Consider the following 21,139-nt stretch of genomic DNA (forward strand, 5'->3'; position numbering starts at 1 on the left):
CATCAGCAGGGAAAACTCAAAGCGACTGCTGTTCTTGGGCTGGCGTTGAGTGTGATAAGGTAAGCGGTCACGTGATCGGCCTCGACCTCAGTTGCAGTTGTCTCTCTGGTAAAGTCAACTCCAACACCAGTATTTTCCGTCTTCTTCGCTTGAGAAGCCTTAACCTTGCCTACAACGAATTCAATTGTCAGATTCCTACGGCAATTGGAAATCTTGGTTCCTTGAGTCACTTGAACTTCTCTTCGTCCAACTTCACGGGCCACATCCCGTATTCCCTCGGTAACTTGACCCGACTTGTCAATCTAGACCTCTCTGTAAATGGGTTGACAGGCACAATCCGGCCCCTCGAAAATCTTACCCTACTTACTTATGTAGATTTATATGATAATTCATTAAATGGTACAGTTCCATCTTCTTTTGGCAACATGTTGAAACTGGAGTATTTGAGTCTATTCCACAACCAATTTGGAGGTGAAATCCCATCTTCTTTCGGACGTCTTAGTCACCTGAAGGTTTTATTATTAATCTATAATTCTTTAACGGGTGAAATTCCATCTTCCTTGGGAAATTTGGTCCAGCTTGAGAGGTTAGAATTGGGGATGAATATGTTAATCGGGCGTATTCCATCCTCACTCGGGAACCTTGTCCAACTTACTCGTTTAGATCTTTCACGCAATCAATTAGTGGGCGAGATTCCACTTTCTTTTAAAGACCTCCTAGAGCTCAACGTCTTAGCACTTGACTCGAATCAATTGAGTGGTGAAATCCCATCCTCGTTGGGGAGACTCACCCGGTTGGAGTGCATTTATCTTTCTTCTAACCAATTCCATGGTGAAATGCCAAGCACGATTTTCCAATTACAGAGTCTCATTTATCTTGATTTGAATTCAAATAATTTAAGTGGCACAGTGAAGTTAGATACATTTTCAGAGGCTAAAAACCTTGAGTACCTTGTGTTATCCTCCAACAAACTGTCATTAATCGTCGAAACCAACATAACTCACCAATACATGTCTCTAGGTTTAGGTTCATGCAACTTAAATAGTTTCCCTGAGTTTCTACAAGATCAAGACAACTTGCAAGAGCTGGATCTATCCTACAATAACATTTATGGTCAAGTTCCCGAATGGTTTATGAATGTGAACACAGAAAACCTACTATATTTGAACCTTTCTGGAAACTTTCTAACAAGTTTTGCTCAAGATCCCATTATTTTCAAGTGGAAAAGACTTGGTAAAGCAGATCTCAGCTTCAACCAGTTGCAAGGATCAGTACCAATTCCCCAACCTGTAATTGAGAGCTACTTCATCTCAAATAACAGACTCTCTAGAGGAATATCGCCACTCATATGCAATCTAAGCTCTATTCGGATGATTGATTTGTCTAATAATAATCTGACTGGGGTTATTCCACAATGTTTGAGTAATTTGAGTGGTACTTTGGAAGTAATGAGTTTACACAGTAACAACTTTATCGGGAAAATTCCTAACTTGAATGCGAACTTCTGCATGCTTGTTCAAATCGATGTGAGTTACAATAAATTGCAAGGGCCATTACCAAGATCACTCCACAAATGTAACAATTTGGAATTCCTGAATTTCGGAAACAATCAGATTACGGATGTTTTCCCATCATGGTTGGGCTCACTACTAAGCTTGAAGGTACTTATATTGCGATGCAATGGATTTCATGGACTTATTGAGGAACAGGCTGACGGGATTGAGTTTCCTATGCTACAAATCATCGACCTCTCCCCAAATATTTTTTCTGGTAGCTTGCCATCTAGATACTTCAAGCGTTGGATTGCCATGAAAGTTTCTGAGACAAATCCATCGAGCTACATTGGGCATCCCATCGCGTTATATCCAGGTTCAACTTTTGACTACTCTATGAGTGTAATTGCCAAAGGAATCCAAATGAATTACTCAAAGATCCAAGGGTGCCTTAGATTGATTGATCTCTCGAGCAACAACTTCAGGGGAGCGATCCCGAGTCCATTGGAAGCCTAAAGCAACTAAAATTGCTCAACCTTTCCAACAACATGCTCTCCGGTCCTCTGCCTCCATTCTTGGCAAACCTAACGAATTTGGAAGAACTGGACCTTTGTCAAAACCAACTCTCAGGAGAGATCCCCTTGGAGTTGACTCAACTCACTTCGCTTGAGGTCTTCAACGTCTCTTATAACCGTCTGACCGGGCCGATACCACAGTCATCGCAGTTTGCTACATTCGAAAACAACTCCTACAAGGGAAACTCGGGGCTATGTGGCAATCCTCTGTCTAGAAAATGCGGAGATCTCAAAGCGTCACCACCATCATCTCCAGCATCAGAAGAAGATCAAGACTCAGGAAGTGCAGTGGAATTAGACTGGAAGATTGTGTGCATGGGCTATGCAAGTGGGCTAGTGATTGGAGTGGCCCTGGGGAACTGCTTGATCACAAGAAGAAGGGCACAGAGACTTGCGAAGAACTTTGGCAGAAGAAAGCGAAGGCAAAGAAGGTAGAAGAAATGGTCCGAAACCAAGGAATACTCGAACGAAATCTCTCATCTTCTGTTTTTGAGTGCTTGTAACTTTCTCTTAAGTTCTTCTGCTTTAGATATTAACTAGTCCATATGCATTTTGAATAAAGTATTCTGTAATCATACGTGCGTGAGACATACATCAGAAAATAAGAAAGTTGGATAGAATGGAACTTTGTGATTGAGCCTTATCTCACATTAATTACTTAAAAACCATTACAATTTACATCAATCTAATAAAAAAAAACTTAATTTTTCTTGCTTATCTAACATTATTTTGACAACATATTTGAAATTCCGTACTCACTCATTTATTAAAACCCATATTTACAACGCATATACATTCTCGAATACCTTTTTTTTTCTCCCTAATTTGCTTTTTTTGTATTTTCTATTCATTTGATATTTTTCTTCTTGAAATTAAAAATAAAGATATAAATAAAGCTTACAGAACCGAATAAATATAATTATAATTGCACCCAATCATTATGATCATTTGCCAAAATGTAAGTTTCCTGACTACCCCCATTATGGTCATTACATACACACAGTGGCACTCTCACCAATGGATATAGCGATAATTTCATGAAGCAAAATATCAGAAACATAATTCGCGACCTCAATTCTCACCCTCTCAAACCATCTATCCACCATGTCCATGAAAAATCCTAACTGGCATTTCTTCAAACAACTCGTGAACAAACTGAAGATTTACAAAGAATTTCACTCTCAATACCTCCGAAACAGCGAAAACCAGAGCAATCTCAAACGACAACTAGAATCCTAACACGAACCAGGTTGAGATTATTCTCGATGCCGCGGTCATTTGTCTGACCAGAAAGGGCAAGCTCTAGGCGTTCGGAGCTTTGGAGCTCCTTGGGTAGAACTTGTAGCTGAACTACCACCGCCGTGATCTGGCAGCCATCGGGAGGATCTGTTTGGTCACGTATGAACGACATACGCCGGACCGTTCCCGATCTCCTACCAGCCACAACGGCCATGGCGTGTTAAGGCCTTGCCGTTGGATCGGACCTTGATAGAGCCTAAACCCATTTACACCCACATTTATGTGGGATTGGTTTTGCTATTTATAGACCCATATCAAGCCATTTTTCAAATTTTACTAACCCATACTACAACCGAATAAAGGTTTTCGACTTAAAAGAAAAATTAAATATGGGTTAATAGATGGATTTATGACTTATTTTGACAGCCTTGTTGCTAGATCAGAGAATTTAATTGAATTGAAGCTGCTATTTGTGGTTCTCCAGTTCCTAATCCTTCTATATATGAATCGACTGAACTCGCCGTGGAAGCATTTGCACCATTCCGTGTGCTACTGTTGAGGGAGATCACTGTCGTGCTCCTCAATTGCGTAGAGAGTCCACAGCTGAAGGCAATGCTGGAGTATCCGCCCTTTGCCGGGGTTTTATTTTTCCGCTCTCCTACTCATTCATACACGGGTTTTGGGCCTTTTTTTGGGCTTGGTGATGTAAACGGATCTGGAAAAAAAATTCGAACCGGCCCGAACTGAGATTCTTTTTTTCTTTTTTTCTTTTTTTGAACTAGAGTTGAACAATGGCGAGCCAGAATTGGATTTAAAACCTTGCCCGTGATTTTAAAACTATTGACATTTCTATAGAGAGATTGGGCCTTCATGGGCTTGGTCGGCCTACGTGGATGCATCGGGCCCAAGAGAAATTACATGCCTAGGCCCGCCCAACTTGTGCTTCAGGACTAGGCAGGCCGGAAAGCGCACGATCAGATATGCTTCAAATCGAATTCATCGATCTTCATACGTTAATCTCTCCACGATCCGCTTGACTTGTACACCGGGTAATGACAAACCGCTTTGACTAAGAACGCTTCGTAGCACATTAACTTACCAAGAATTACGAGAGAAAATGCCATGAAAAACGGAGAGTTTTAGATATAATTTGCCAAGATTGGTATGGATGTTAGCTGAGAAACGGACTGAGACTTTGTTGAAGTCGCCATCATGGTAGCTCAGAACTACGTGATTAATCATACTTCGAGGTTAAGAATAGCGATCCTTCGTTGTAATTAAGCTAGAGATAATTAACGTAGTAAAACAGAATAACCTGTATTTCTTTGAAAAAAAAAATATGTTCATGCATCGCATGGTCAACTAGGCCCGTAAATAAACACGTAAACTATGAATTCCCTTAGGCCCCGTGGTCTGTAGAAGGACCATTTTATGAATATGTTTCCGAAGGTTCACTGGTTCATCTTATGTCAGTGTTCATTAAAGTGTATTGCTTTAAGTCTATAGACAAGGACTGCTAGGTGAAAAAAATTTGGTAATTCATATGACATGAAGATTTTGCCTTGATATTCCTCTAGAAACTAAAAATTTATTTCTTGGGAATTGAATTGTGATGCCAGTTCAGCGAACTCACATTTGATTTGGTTTTTCAAATCTCGATGTTGCTTCAGCTGACGGCAAATTCGGCATCGGGGCCTGAGACGTTGCCTCTCATGGGGAATGCACTCTCATGGGGAATTTGCATCAAATGCTCTCTTCCTAACCGCATCATTTGCTTAGAGACATGGCAAGCCTCCCCGGGCCGATCACAAGCCTTTTAGATGGGCGAGGTTTCACCCCTGGTTTTCTGATCGGCAGAGCATGGCAAAGAGGTGTTGAAGGTCCAGGAACTGGATTTTGCGCAGACGCCTGGTAATGTAGCTTCTCTGGCTATCCATTACAGAGGGTTGGTCTTGTTTACCGTCCATACGGTGAATACTGGAGACAGCTCAGAAAATTGGACCTCGAGGTCCTGAGCAAAAAGTAGGTCCAGTCTTCTCCGTCATCTTCGCTTAAGAAGCCTTAACCTTGCCTTCAACGACTTCAATTGTCAAATTCCTCCGGCAATTGGAAATCTTGGTTCCTTGAGTGACTTGAACTTCTCTAGCTCCAACTTCATGGGCCACATCCCGTATTCCCTCGGTAACTTGACCCGACTTGTCAATCTAGAACTCTCAGAAAATAGGCTGATAGACACAATCCGGCCCCTCAAAAACCTGACCCTACTTACTGATGTAGACTTAACTGGTAATTCATTAAAAGGTACGATTCCATCTTCTTTTGGCAACATGTTAAAACTGGAGTATTTGAGTCTATTCGACAACCAATTTGGAGGTGAAATCCCATCTTCTTTCGGACGTCTTAGTCACCTGGAGTTTTTATTATTAATCTCTAATTCTTTAACAGGTGAAATTCCATCTTCCTTGGCGAAATTTGGTCCAACTTGAGGAGTTAGCTTTGGGGAGAATATGTTAATGGTGTATTCCATCCTCTCTCGGGAATCTCGTCCAACTTACTCGTTTAGATCTTTCATACAATCAATGAGTGAGTGAGATTCCACTTTCTTTTAAAGACCTCCTAGAGTCAAGTTCTTAGCACTTGACTCGAATCAATTGAGTGATGAAATCCCATCCTCGTTGAGAAGACTCACCCAGTTGGAGTACATTTATCTTAATTCTAACCAATTCCATGGTGAAATTCCAAGCAAGATTTTCCAATTACAAGATCTCAGATATCTTCAATTGAATTCAAGTAATTTAAGTGGCACAATGAAGTTAGATGCATTTTTAGAGGCTTAAAACCTTCGATACCTTGTGTTATCCTTCAACAAATTGTCGTTGATTGTCGAAACCAACATAACTCACCAATACATTTTCTGGGTCTAGGTTCATGCAACTTAAATAGTTTCTCTGAGTTTCTACAAGACCAAGACAACTTGCGAGAGTTGGATCTATCCTACAATAACATTTATGGTCAAGTTCCCGAATGGTTTCTGAATGTGAGCACAGAAAAACTAAACTACTTGAACCTTTTTGGCAACTTCCTAACAAGTTTTGCTCTAGATCCCATTACTTTCAAGTGGAAAATACTTGTTGCAGCAGATCTCGCATTCAACAAGTTGCAAGGATCAGTTCCGATCCCACCACCCCGGCGCATGATTGAGCACTACTTCATCTCAAACAACAGACTCTCCAAAGGAATATCGCCACTCATATGCAATCTAAGTTCTATTCAGATGATTGATTTGTCTAATAATAATATGACTAGGTTTATTCCACAATGTTTGAGCGGTACTTTGGAAGTAATGAGTTTACATAGTAACAACTTTATCGGGAAAATTCCTAATTGAATGTGAACTTCTGTGTGCTTAGCTTGATTGATCTGATTTACAATAAATTGCAAGGGGCCATTGCCAAGATCACTCCACAATTGTAACAATTTGGAATTCCTGAATTTAAGAAACAATCCGATTACGGATGTTTTCACGTCATGGTTGGGCTCACTACTAAGCTTGAAGGTACTTATATTGCAATACAATGGATTTCATGGACTTATCGAGGAACAGGCTGACGGGATTGAGTTTCCTATGCTGCAAATCATCGACCTCTCCCAAAATATTCTTTCAGGTAGCTTGTGATCCGGATACTTCAAGCGTTGGATTGCCATGAAAGTTTCTGAGACAAATCCATCGAGCTACATTAGGGATGCCATCGCACAATGGCAATTCTATCCAAGTGCAACTTTTGACTACTCTATGAGTGTAATTGCCAAAGGAATCCATGAATTACTCAAAGACCCAAGAGTATCTCACATTGATTGATCTCTCGAGCAACAACTTCAGCGGAGTGATCCCCGAGTCCATCAGAAACCTAAAGCAACTAGAATTGCTCAACCTTTCCAACAACATGCTCTCTAGTCCTCTGCCTCCATTCTTGGCAAACCTAACGAACTTGGAACAACTGGACCTTTCTCAAAACCAGCTCTCAGAGAGATCCCCTTGGAGTTGACTCAACTCACTTCACTTGCAGTCTTCAATGTATCTTATAACCATTTGACCGGGCCGATACCGCAGTTAAGGCAATTTGCTACATTTGAAAACAACTCTTACAAGGGAAACTCATGGCTATGTGGCAATCCTCTGTCTAGAAAAGGCGAAGATCTCAAAGCGTCACCACCATTATCTCCAACATCAGAAGAAGATCAAGATTCGGGAAGTGCAATGGAATTAGACTGGAAGTCGTGTGCATGGGGTACGTAAGTGATTTAGTGATTGGAGTGGTCCTCGAGAACACTTTGATCACAAGAAGAAGGGCTCAGAGCCTTGTGAAGAACTTCGGCAGAACAAAACAAAGACGAAAAAGGTGGAAGAGATTGTGCGAAACCAAGGAATACTCTGACCGAAATCTTTCGTCTTCTGTGTTTAAGTACCTATAATTTTTCTAGGTTTTCCTGCTTTAGTTATTAAGTATTCCATATGCATTTTAGTTATAGCATTCTATAATCATACATGTGTGAGACATCTATCAGAAAAATAAATAAATATTAAGAAAGTTAAGTAAAATGAAACTTTGCTCTAGTAGCTCTAGTCACTTCCACTTCCTTTCGCATTAATTACTTAGAAACCATTATATTTTTCTCCAATCATATAGAATACACTCAATCTTTATGATCATCTAACATTGATATCACTAAAAAAATATTCAGTTTCATAAAGGGGTCATTACTTATTAAATATATATGGGGAGTAACAAGCAATTATTTAATCTCATATATTGGCGTATAAAAGTACAAAATGAGAAATATTTTAAAATACAAAATAGAGAAACATACATTCCTGTTTCTTATATGTATTGGTTAAAGAGTTTGCGGCATAAATATAAATGGCGCAAAGTCCAACAGTGCCACTTTCAAATAACTATATGGACCATCATAACTCACTATATAATCAGAATTCACAAACCAAATCACTTATCACTTTCGTGAAGCATTTCACATTTTCAATCCATTTCAGAAAGCAATTATCAAACAAAGTCACGTTGCTTGAAATATGGAAAGCACGCTTTGATCGGTGTACTTCCACCAATGTTTGAGCAATCTGAGTGACGCTCTGGAAGTGATTAGCCTATCAAGCAACAACATCCGAGGGTGAATTCCTCAAGTCAAGAAAACGAGTGTGCAAATTGATGATGATTGATTTCAGTTATATTCAATTCCAAAGGCCATTACCTAGGCACTCGCAGGCTGTGAAGAGTAGGAGTTCCTAAATAACCAAATCAATGATACTTTTCCGTCCTGGTTGGGCTTACTTGTCATCGTGCCGATCTTGCAACTTGGAAGTAACTACAGTTTTCCAAGGGTTCAGATCATCGGCCTGTCCCAGCAGAATTGCCGGTAGCTTGCCATCTAAGTACTCTGGTCGTCAGACTACCATGAAAGTTGCAGCAGTAGATTAAGCGGACAATTTGGGCTACACAGATCTGTGAATCATAAATCCCTTTAAGAACCTCTGTCACAGGTTCTGCCCACAGCACACGCCCTTCGACTGCTCTATGATTATGACCAACGAAGGCTTATGCAACTAAAGTATTCAAGGATCTACAACTTTGTCACATTGATCCATCTTTCAAGCAACAGTTTTAGGGGAGAGATATCCAAGTCTCTTGGAAGCCTAAAGCAGCTTCAGTTGCTCAACCTTTCGAATAACATTCTGGCCGGCCCATCCTTCGTCCAGGAGAGATCCCACGAGTTGACCCGTCTCATATCGCTTGCATTCTTCAAGATGCCTTAAAACCATTTAACTGGGCCCATACCACAGTCACAACAGTTCCAATACATTTGTAAACAACTCATACGTAGCGAACACGGGGTTGTGTGATATTTTTTCTCTCTAGGAAATGCGGAGAGCTCAATGCATTGCCGCCACCATCTTCAACATCAGAAGAAGAGATCAAAAGTCAAGGAGTCCAGACGAAATAGATTGGAAGATTGTCTCGATGGGGTATGCCAGTGGACTAGTGATTGGAGTAGTGATCGGGCACAAGCGGATCATGGGAAAAAGGGCTTGAGCGGATTGTGAATAATTTTCGCTTGAAGAAGAAACAAGGGCACAGAAACTAGGAAAGACGGGCACAAGAACAAACTTGCCTTGCTCTTCATTTGGGAACAACCTTCTCTGGTGGTCTTTTCAGGTTGAATTAGTCTTCTGTTGAGTTCCAGTTGTTTCACAATTGCTAGAACATATGAATGTAATGAATAAGAAATGTACGATTCCATCTCTGTTTTGCCTGTAGACATCTCTTCCTGGATTAGAGGCAATTTTCTGATTTATTTCCTAATTTTGATTGGATGTTTCATATTAGTAGGATCTGAAAACACTAGGCTAATTTGACAAACTGGAGATTTGGAAAAAATAAAAATAGAAAAACTTGTTTTCTAATTCTAGGTTGATCACTGAGCAATCAAATTCCCACAAGACAAGATATTGTAATGGATACAAACGCAACTTCTTGGACGATTTAATCTATAGATGTCCTTTTTTATTACATACATATCCCATGATCATAAATTTCGTTCAATCTCAAGGAAAGATAGAATATCAATGAACAGACTATCACATGGAAGCACTTAAATCTTATCAAACCCAATCGCATTGATCATAGGACTTCTTTTATTGTGTCTGCTTGTGTGAATAAAGGGACCAGGGAAGCAAATTGAATATCAACTGATACGCTTCACATTTAGCACGATTATCATCCACATCAAGGATAATTTCCATCTAACAAGATGTTCGACATACTCTAATGGACACAATTATTCTGGAAAAACCCTAAAGTTTCTAATTGAGTGATTGTTCAGTGTGTGGTGATATGAGAATAAAAGTTACAAATTTAAATATAAGATACTCATTATTTGTATTGGTTTGTTTTGTTTTCGGATTATCTTATTCACGCCTTTCTATTATGACGTGATTACACCTGACATCCTTTCTATTTACATGTAAGGCCCAACTTATACATATCCATTTGCATCCACGTCAATTTCTCGACAAGAAGCATAAAATTTTAACACAAAATGGTTATCCCATTACACCTATACAAGCCCCATCAGAAACTTCTAACGAAAACAAGCTCTATATATCAAATATAAGGCCAAGAAATACACAGATTCCTTCATCGTTCGCTCGTGGCTAAAGGAGCAGTTAGGGCAAGAAGGGTCAGTCTATACCCAAACACAGCAACAAATTCTTGAAATGAAACCCCTTCTAGGGTTGTGCTTGTTACTTCGTGTTTTGTTCTCACGTGTTGGTCCTTTTCACGTTGTTGTCGAGTTTTTATCATCACCTGCAGGAAGTCTCCGAAAAGATTTTCAATGCAAACCCAGCACTTCGATCAAACAAACAAAACAAAACCCTCTTAAAAAACTACATTCATGTGTATGTCCCCGACATTGACCAGGGGCTATACAAATCATTTAATAATGAGCTCGTGTCAGTGGAGAAGCCAACAAAAATGGCGTTTTAAGTAGCTCTTTGGATGCTACTGATCATGGAGATTAGCTGGAGAGAGAGAGAGAGAGAGAGTTACACATGTCAACACATAAACTTTTCTGATGTGATCGTATCATTGGATTCACTTTTTGTCATTAAATTATGGGAAAATGGAATGGCATTGACCCTTAGTGTATATTATATAGTATATAAGTCACATTTGCCTCTCTGAAAATTCTTTTCAGAAATGTCAGAAACTCGAAGGTCTTTCAAAATTATGTGTATCATATATTCGTGAAGTTCACCATCTTAAATTGCTTGGCATTAACGCGCAGTATAACTAATCAACTCATACAATATTTTCATTTCCTAAGTTAAAAATGCTAAATGTGACTTCCTAATTTAGGGAGCAATTGTTAATTAACATGTTTTTCACGTCATCTGTGCAATAGGAGCTCCAAATGCCTTCTTGCCTTGGACCAGACATTTATTTTAACTGAAAAAGATCTTCAAAGTCGTACATCACATATAATCCATTCATAAATTCAGAGGTTCACTTTGGCACTACTCAATTTTTAACTTAAATGATTTGTGGTTATACGATTTTTTTTCAGTGCGAAAATATCCATACCGATACATATAGATGAGTGATGGAATTTTTACCCGTGAATAAGGGCATATGGCAAGGGGACATGGTGAAAACACTTATATGCGTGTTGACTTGTTTGCGGGAGGCACATGCTTTACAAGCAACTTAAGTACAAATGATAGTTGTTGGGGGAGTGAGTGAAAATATGTAGAAAAAGATATGTTTTTTCTTCTTCTTTTTTGCGCACTTTACGGGTATGCTTTTGTAATTTAGCAATTATCAAATTCCTCCAAGCAAGAATAGGGAAAAGTGCTCCTCAAATGTGTCCAACAAACAAGTCCAAACACGAAAGAGAACAACTCCCTATGACACTCCCTCTCAGCTTCTATCATCCATTCAAATATAAATATATATATAGGTGGGTCCTATTATTTTTATTTTATTTTTATTTTCCATTATAGAAGAAGCCTATGTACGTCTGAGGTCGATTCTAGACAGACCTTGTTGGTGATATTTTTTTGAAATTTTTCATGCTTTGTGTCTCGCAGGACTTGGTTTTTTCCTTTGCCGGGCCAAATGCCAACTCTATCGAGACAAAGTCCATAAGACAACCGAGTAGCTGCTAGCCTGACCATGAATCCGAGGGGGACTTCTTGTTGAAAGATCTGATTGCGACATTTCGTTTTTCGTATTTCAGCTTAATAATTTTCTAGATTTCGTCGTTGTTTATTTACTTGGTTTCGTAACAAGTTAAATTTTTAAAGCAATATTCAATTAATTATACATATTCTGATATCAAGTTGATGATACAACATTTGGGAGCACTTCAGAAGTAAAATCCCAAAAGCATCAAACCCCTCAAAAAATAGGCTTGAAAATCACTTGGTGAATGGATCGGTTGAAATGCACAAGAGCCGATCTAAACACTACCTAACAGCTAAACCCCCCAAAAAATAAGTCATACGAGTAAAATGTCGTTGAGGCTACAGCATTAACTTCTAAGAGTTTGGCAGTGGCAGCAAATCATCAATCGAAAAGAATATATGGGAAATGATGTTGGATAACCAAAATTACGCACATAAAATAGGCTTAACTTTGCAAAATATATAAGATACAAAACAAAACGAAAATATAACGATATATGACTAGTAGCTTTCAAGTCGATCTGTAAAACAAAATAGCATGTTATTAGGAAACTTAAGTTTAGATGAATTTGTTTGGATGTCTATTCCGTTACATCACATTATTTAATCGACTTTCTGTTTCATTATTTATATCTCCAGCATTATTCAAGAAAAAGACAATCGTAACTTATTCTCTCAATCAAGATCCTATGTAAAAAGAAACGATTGTTTGGATAGCTTGGAATATTGAGCTAAATAAGTGGAACTTAATCCTAGTATGACATAAATGTGGAGGTTCTTGCAAAATTTGATAAACAACATGACTTCTGAGTTTAGAATCATATAAATATTTACGACAAAATAAAAATCAAAATAACAGAACTTAATCCTAGTATGACATAAAATGTCTGAAATGCACATGCAAAGTACTTTTCTTACTTCAATATAGAATCATATAAATATTTACGACAAAATAAAAATCAAAATAATAGAATTAAAGGGTCTTTGGTTGGGGTGTTAAAGTAAAGTCCATCCAAAACTCCTTCCTCTTTCTGAAATAAAACGTTATTCTTTAATTTAGAAATATTCTGGAAAAAAAATACCACATGCTAAATTAATCTTGATTTGCAAACATGTCAAACTTCGCATTGAGATTTATATCTTATGTGGATAATCAACGTGTAAAGTTGTTTTTGTCCACTTTTCAAACGTACTACATTGAAAGCTACATCAACAAATTATATTAACTTGAATTAATGAAAGGACTACATTGAGCAAATAATCCAAAAACCAAATTAAACATATATCAATAGTTCACAGATTATATTAACTTCAAAATTCATAAACAACATTACACACCGAGCTCAAGTTTATGGCTCACATTAAACAAATTAAAAAATTATAAATAGCATTGCATATCAAATCAAAATTCAAAAATCATTTGTGTCATTTTTCCCAGTTAAATTTTTATGCATGTAAAAAATTTAGGAGATCTCACAAATAAGTAAAAAGAGGATGTGAATAGTCATGCTAAAGACAAGAGGTGGGATAAGCTAGGCCTCTCCAATTTTAGGTAATTCTATCGTTAAGCAATCAGCGCATATAAAAATATGCCTAGTATTTTCCACACGAGAAAGTTACATGTACACTTTCACAAAACCCTAACTCAATCCTCTTATCTCCCTTCCTTCCCATGTGACTAGCCATCATGACAATGTCATAGCTGTCACTAAGCAATCAATCCACCATCACGTCATAGTTCAATCCTCGTCGCCGTCCTCTCTCTCTCTTTCTCAAACAAATCCCCATCTCTCGCGATCGTGTCACCGTCAATGAGTGACCAGAGCATCTCAAGATCAAGCAACATTGGTGCAACAAACTTCGCCCGCTCCTCTAGACGTTGGACTCAATTGATCTCAGCTGCTCTTTTCTTCTAGATCTTGACAGTAATGTGTGTTAGGATAGTTATCGTCGAAGACGATGAGATCACTGAGCATAGGCATGTAGAAGACAGAGAGAGAGAACTAGTTTTTGTGCTAATTAGATATGATCATGGGTTTGGTGATCAAGGATCGGTTACAATTAAGGTTGGAAGACACTTTTAATGAGCCTAATGAAGTGTTTATAACTTCGAGACTAGGACGACCAGACTTATTCGGTTGCGAGCAAGGCATACATAGCCCCTTCTATATGTAATTTTTATCGGTGGGTTAACTGGAATAATAGTTTAGGCCAATCCTGAGCACTTACTGCTCACCCCTCGAGTGTTAGCGTCCTTGTTACGGACACATGGGAAATTGCCTTTTATGCAGAACTGCCTTAATAACTTTTTACAAACGCTTCGACAACTTCTGAATTTGGGGTTCGAGCTTGGCCAATAATTTGTTCGCCCCCGTGAAAGGTCCACCGCTACTACCGCTGCTGCTACTACTACTACCCTTCCATGCACAACAAAGGCATAAGGGAGAAGCGAGAAATGGAGCTGCAGTTGCAGACAAAACCCTACATCGAAGTGAAAAAGGAGAGAGGGAGACTACTGACGATGGTCTCGAAAGTCAGTGATTTCGCAACGGCCCCCAATTCTCGAAGTTTGCGAAACCATTACCCAACAAAAACTCTCAGACAATTTATATTCATCTCTCTCTCTGTCTCTCTCTCTGCGTTGCAAACGCACAAGGAAAGGAGAGGAAAATGTAACTCGCTGCATTGATTCCAGTTCTTCATCTTGTAACTTTTCCTCTTGGCCTCTTCTCTTGTTCACCTCGATTCTCTCTCTCTCTCTCTCTCTCTCTCTCTCTCTCGCGTGGAGTCAAATCCCTTAAACTCCACGCTATTCTTTTCCTCAAAGGCGATCAACGTCCTTTTGACAAACCCCCGCATTATATAAACCCCCTCGACCCTCTTCTCTCTCTCCCTGACTGCTACTATTCTCTCTCTCTCTCTCTCTCTCTCTCTCACAGCTGAGCTGAAAAATGGTGCACCACCACCACCATTGCAAGGAGAAGAGACCCAAGTTCTGCATCAACGACCACGTCGACGTCCTGGCCGAGATCCTGAAGCGCCTCGACGGCCGCTCCCTCTGCGTCGCCGCCTGCGTCTGCCGCCTCTGGTCCGCCCTCGCCCGCAACGACTCCGTCTGGGAGCACCTCTGCTTCCGCCACCTCTCCCCTCCCCCTCCCTCCTCCGTCCGCCCGGTCGTCTCCGCCCTCGGCGGCTACCGCCGCCTCTACATGGTCTGCATCCGCCCGGTCCTCAGCCGCCTCGGGCGGTCCCGCCGCGCCGAGCTCCCGTGGCGGGTCCGGTCCCGGGAGGAGCTGCAGCTGTCGCTCTCGCTGTTTTGCGTGGATTATTACGAAAGGCTCGGGAACGGGAGCGGCGGCGGCGGTAGCAGGTTCGGCGACGGGTCCGCGAGCGCGTCCTCCTCGCTGATGTTCCTCTGCAAGCCCGTGAACGTCTGACGAAAGAGAGAAACAGTAGATCGTCTTTCCATTTTTCTTAGGGAAAAAAATTTGAAGCTCGAGCGTAGAAGAGGAGGAGGAAAAGCTAGTGAAGTGACCCGCCAGCCTATGTCCATTATAAATTCTTTTGTTTAGAATATTAGAAATAAATGCTATATCCTCTTTTTATATGATGATTAATTTGTCCGAGCATTATTGCGTTGTTTGTTTTATACTATACTAATTCAAGTTACTATTTGGGATGATAGTGTAAATTTTATTTGCTAAATTAATTTAGTGACATCAATAAGGTGAGAATCATCGGGCCTGTGACATTTATGCAAAATGAAAGGAAACGATAGCTATATATGAATAGAAAACGACTGATTAATCGACGTTTAGTAATAAATGGTGGTTTCGACTTAAATAAATAATGTATTAGCCGAATTTACTAACGGGAAACATTATTTTTATGCGTTAAATTTCATTAATATTAAGAAATTTAGATGGATTTCCATTTTTAACTTTAGTGGCAGATATTGTTGTATAACACTCTTCAAATTATGGGTAGCTCTAACAGAATGAGATAAACGAAGGGGGAAATTATTTAATTTATACTATATAAAGCTTACGACGGAAGGATTCATTCGTTACTCTTGTAATATAGCTAAATTTGAAGCTCAGCTGCTTAGGTGGCCACTGGCCACCAAGCTGGGTTTGACAGTGATTGTTCAAGGGAGCGATTTGTACTATTTTGCTGGTGAATCTTCCCTTTTTTCTTGGATTTGAATAGGAGGGAGCAGGACAATTTTAAAAAAAGGCTTAATACCTTGAAAAACCCCAAACTGGTACACCTGTGACAAATTTACCCCAAACTATTTTTTTGACCACAAAAAACCCCAAAGTGGTATACCTTTGATAAATTTACCCTAAACGATATACTTGTAACAAATTTACCATCTGTTAGTTTTAGTTAAATTTTCTTGTTAAATTATAAAGTTAAATAACACATGACAATTGACCGGTATATCAATTTTGGATTTTACACTCTGTTTGTCATAATTTATAATTTTTGTGATTTTTTTGTGGTATTAATCTAATTTTTCGGATGGTATATTAGTCACAAATTTACAAGTTTGGGGTTTTTTGTGGTCGAATAAATTAATTTGGGGTAAATTTGTCACGGGTGTCCAGGTTTTGGGTTTTTATAGTTAGTCGGGGTAAATTTATCACGGGTGTACAGGTTTGGGATTTTTGTGGTAAAAAAATAGTTTGTGGTAGATTTGTCACAAGTGTACCAATTTGGGGTTTTTTTAAGGTATTAACCTAAAAAAATATTCAAAAAAATTATAAATCTATTTTACTTTTATCAACTCAATCATAAACTTTTTAATTATATCAATTGAGACAAACAATTTTACATTTTACCAATTGAATTCATCGTTTAATTTTAACTGAAAAATCACTAACGTAAACACTAATCATCCTACATGATACAATTGATATTAACATAAATAATTTTAATAATATTTTAATATTTTTTGAATTTTTATATTTATATTTCTTTTCTTTTTTCTTTTTTTCTTTTTCTTCTTTACTTTTTTTTTTTAATTGTTAAGGTCCATTAGGGGCCACCAGCGAGGATTCGCAGGCCCTCCTCACCCAATGCCGACAACCCCCAATCAACCCTTAACAATAATAAAAATAGAAAAAAAAAATGTTGATATGGAAAAAGAAACTACAAATATAAAATTTCCAAAAAATATTAAAAATTAGAAAAAATAATTCCGATTATATTATGTAGAACGGTCGACATTCATATCAATGATTTTCAGCCAAATTAGCCGAATTAACTCAATTGCTAAAACATAAAAATGTTGAAAACTCAAATAGCATAATAAAATATTTATGACTAAATTGATAAATGTATAATAAGTTTATGACAATTTTCTTGGACGTCTTTGCCTAAGTACCAACTTTCGATGATGCATGATTATGATCCCAAAAAAAAAAAAAAAAAACGATGCATGGTTGCATATCCTAACATGTAAATACTATATAATGGTGATTTCATGATAAATTAAGTTCGTTTGGTCACTAAATAGTGAAATTTAATCAAGCCAGCAAAACCATTTTTCAACTGAAGTAAACTAGGAAAATCTATATTAGATCAAGAAAAGAAATGTGTATTATTACAGCGAGTTACAATATTTAGAAAATGATTTTTCAAGAGATAGCAACAAAAGCATTTGTACTGAAAAAGAGACACGACTTGTGGCAGTGTATTACCTAGTCTTCTTTGTCTATAACTAATCTAACCTCCCAATCAAACGAACGATGTCTTATTGTTTTATTGAGATTGATAAAACAAAATAATTCGAAATAACCCTTTGAACGAAAAAATCGTATGAGTTTGAGGGAATTATTTTTTCCACATAGTGATATAAAGATTAATAATCGGCGGTACTCAAATAAAGTGAATTTAGTTTTACTTACATCGCTTCTATCACATTCAATACGAGTCGTCTTAATTTTAGTGAAAAAAATTTAATAAACCGTGTAAATCACTCATACATCAATTAAGAAATGTGCACATTTCCCCCTTCAAACATCAAAAATTTGGTATTGGGTATACAATTTTGTAGTGAGAACTTCAGTGGATTAGCAACCCAAGGTGCCTGAGTTCGGGTATTATCAGGTAACATAGGACATGTTAACCTTCGACGGGGACCACCTCAAACTTTCATCATGCCTGTCCAATCCTGATCAGCCCCAGAGAGGTCCATTCGCTAGATGACTTTTGTCTTCTGCAAACAATCAGGTGACCTTTATGCAGTTGATGGCAAAGCTTCCTTCGTCCTTTTCCCCCACTCTTTGATCCCCAGCACGAAAGCCTACGCATAGGCCCGGGACTAAAACTATCTCTTGAGTCTTTGATCAGGCCGGGTGACGGACGTTCGTGGCGCAAGTGGTGGCTGCCTTTCGCGCAAAGACCCATTGGATCGGGTATTCTCCATCTTTGGGCCGAAGAAACTGGGTCGTGATTGGCCCTCGGTGAGAAAGGTTGATGGGAATATTAACTCCTGACAGACGCGGGCATTTTAACGAACAGTTGGCGAACGGATGAAGTGAAGAGAGGGGAGTAATAAATCGCTCCGATCCCTTCCTTACGTTGTAAGGAGCAAGCGAAGCTTCATCATCAATATCATCTGCAGAAGTCTTGCGGGTAGTCGAAAGGGCTCGTTAGACGCGAAGACTGTGGAGAGACATGAACGCTCTCACCTGGCACAAAGTCGCTGCCGTCTCTGGTCCTCTCTCTCTCTCTCTCTCTCTCTCTCTCTCTCTCTCTGTGAATTTTATCATCCAATTGTTGGAGAAAAATCATAGCTTTGGTTGAAATGAGCAGGAGTGGCAGCTCTTGCATTGGGGACATATGGTGCCCATGGCTTCAGACCCCAGAATCCCTCTTACAAGGAGGTGCATTTCCATAGCCGCGCGTCCTTGCTTTCAATTCTTTCGTTTAAGGGTCTGATTTTGTTTAGGACTGACATGGGTTTCTTCTTTCTTTGGTGTATTTTTTTTTTTCCTATTTAAAAAATTATGTGAAGGTATGGCAGACCGCCTCTTTGTACCATCTGGTTCACACAGCTGCACTTGTCACCGCCCCTTTCACCAAACATCCCCATCTCGTGAGTACCTCTTCTCCTTCAACACTGATTGTTCTTGCAATTGGGATTTTTCATTGGTGATCTTGGAAGAAATGTGATGAAATGTTAATCAAAGGCGGTTCAGTATAGTTGGTCGTTCTTTTGTGGAAGTGATTGTGCGGTTCTAATAAGTGGTTTCACCTCGTTTCCTGTTTCAGTTCGGAGGGCTCTTGACTTCTGGAATTCTTTTGTTCTCCGGGTCGTAAGTCTTGGCCTCTTTATGTTATTTTACTCATATGCTGTATTTATACAATCAATTCTTTTGTGCATGTAAAGATTGGAGATTGTTCGCTGTAGGATAGTTGCAGTAGGATTGCATTTTTAGCAGTTAGGACATCATGGAGATTTGTATCCTCTTTTCACAGCACTGAGCCTCTAAATTCTAAGGGCTTAGAGCCAGAGAGGCAAGTACCTGCATATTGAAAGTTAGTGCCTTGATGTTTGGAGGAACAGAAAAAGACATTTTAATTTTTCTCTAGCATGGTTGATGTCGTGATGAGGATTTTGTGAGACATACTTATTCCCTTGCTTTGTGTGCTAGCATAAGGTGTTTGCCCCTTGTGGGGGTTAGTTTAAAAGCAACGACCATGTAAAATCTCCCATGGTTCTTAGAGAATTCCTCTGCCTGCCAACTTTATTTGAGTCAACTCCATCACCTATTCATAATTTCCAAATCCGCAAATTGGATTGGAAGATTTCCTATGCTCCTCGGCTTCATATTTCCTTCTAATTTCATCGACATCAACAATTGTGATGAATTTTTCTTGAAATTCCACTACCTTCTCAGTACAATACAATAGTGACGTGGTGGGTGTTTTCTAAAATAATCTTCAGCAAAAACCTGACAAGCACCATTTTGTTTCCGCAAAAAACTGCTGAAGTTGTTTTAGGTGATTCCATTGCCACCGAATGGATTTTTTGGTCTTTTTTCTTGCTGCTTCACCACTGCTCTCGGTGTAAACTTAAAGACCTACTTGTGGGCATCAACCATCTTTGCATCTTTGTGAAAAAAGCCTCAGCAAAATCATCAGGGTTTTCAGAGCTTTTCCTGTTTGTGCATTTCTTTTTCCTCTCTGTTAGCAAGCATCAAAAGCTTCCCCTTTGAGGTTCCGCTCTTGTAATGATCCTTGGGGGAGTGGGGTGATTTTCCTCTAATATCTCACATCATGAGCTCCCTCTATCATGGTGTGGAACTTTTGATGATTGTGTTGTGCCTGTGAGTATGTACAGTTTGCATGCAGTGAATTGAATACGGTAATGACTTGGGGTTTTTTGGCAATTAACTCAATATAATGATCTAGATTCTTTGTGAAAATAAAGTTTCACAGAAAATGGCAATGGCATATTGAAATAGACCCCTTAGCTTTTGGCATTGTAGGAGATGGATACATCCGATCTTGCCTTCCCTAGTTGGTATAAATTGCTATTGTCTCATACTATACGATCCTGCATTTGCTGCTAGATGCCCCAAATTTTTGTTTTGATGGTCATTAACAATCCTATTTGCTCAATTTCTGGAATCCGGATATCATCTATACTTCCTCACTAACTGCAAAATATTTTAGGTGCTACACAGCTGCACTGTATGAGGACAGAAAATACTCCATGTTGGCACCAGTTGGAGGTTTCGCGTTCATTGCTGCTTGGGCGAGCTTGCTATTTTAAGGATCTGAAGGAAACAGGAGCCCAAGATCCGTAAAAACTATGTACCGTGATCGAGATCTCGAAAAGTCGGATGTGCCCTGTTTCAGGTTTAACTTTGCTATAGTGTGAGAGGGTTATTATGGTCATTAAGTGTTATTTAACTAATAATAAAAGTGTGAAGAGTGGCAAACCCTAATAAGTTTTGTACGCTCTCCTCTTTTGTTCTATATGCTGTCCACTTTTGTTTTATATCAATTTCTATAGAATATAAGAAAAAGAAATCTAGTCGTTGCGAGTTTTGATTTGA

The 21,139-nt window shown here is 38.9% G+C and overlaps 3 protein-coding genes across 3 annotated transcripts; all 3 read left to right on the forward strand.

The window, feature by feature from the left end:
• The first annotated feature begins 1,010 nt into the window (after positions 1 to 1,010).
• Positions 1,011 to 2,503, forward strand: LOC104454631 (receptor-like protein 6). The gene is made up of 2 exons (XM_039298728.1): positions 1,011 to 1,895; positions 1,979 to 2,503. Exons 1-2 carry the CDS (start codon positions 1,011 to 1,013, stop codon positions 2,501 to 2,503), a joined length of 1,410 nt encoding a protein of 469 aa, XP_039154662.1.
• A 12,152-nt stretch (positions 2,504 to 14,655) lies between these two features.
• LOC104434599 (F-box protein SNE) lies at positions 14,656 to 15,675 on the forward strand. The gene has a single exon (XM_010047487.3). The coding sequence runs from the start codon at positions 15,017 to 15,019 to the stop codon at positions 15,500 to 15,502; it is 486 nt and encodes a 161-aa protein (XP_010045789.1). The 5' UTR covers positions 14,656 to 15,016; the 3' UTR covers positions 15,503 to 15,675.
• Positions 15,676 to 18,371: 2,696 nt separating this feature from the next.
• On the forward strand, positions 18,372 to 21,139 carry LOC104434610 (transmembrane protein 256 homolog). Its single transcript, XM_010047497.3, has 5 exons — positions 18,372 to 18,789; positions 18,888 to 18,958; positions 19,090 to 19,170; positions 19,347 to 19,390; positions 20,754 to 21,139. The coding sequence occupies exons 1-5, from the start codon at positions 18,750 to 18,752 to the stop codon at positions 20,851 to 20,853; spliced, it is 336 nt and encodes a 111-aa protein (XP_010045799.1). The 5' UTR covers positions 18,372 to 18,749; the 3' UTR covers positions 20,854 to 21,139.

Source organism: Eucalyptus grandis, chromosome 1, assembly GCF_016545825.1.
Source record: "Eucalyptus grandis isolate ANBG69807.140 chromosome 1, ASM1654582v1, whole genome shotgun sequence".
Lineage (NCBI taxonomy): Eukaryota > Viridiplantae > Streptophyta > Magnoliopsida > Myrtales > Myrtaceae > Eucalyptus > Eucalyptus grandis.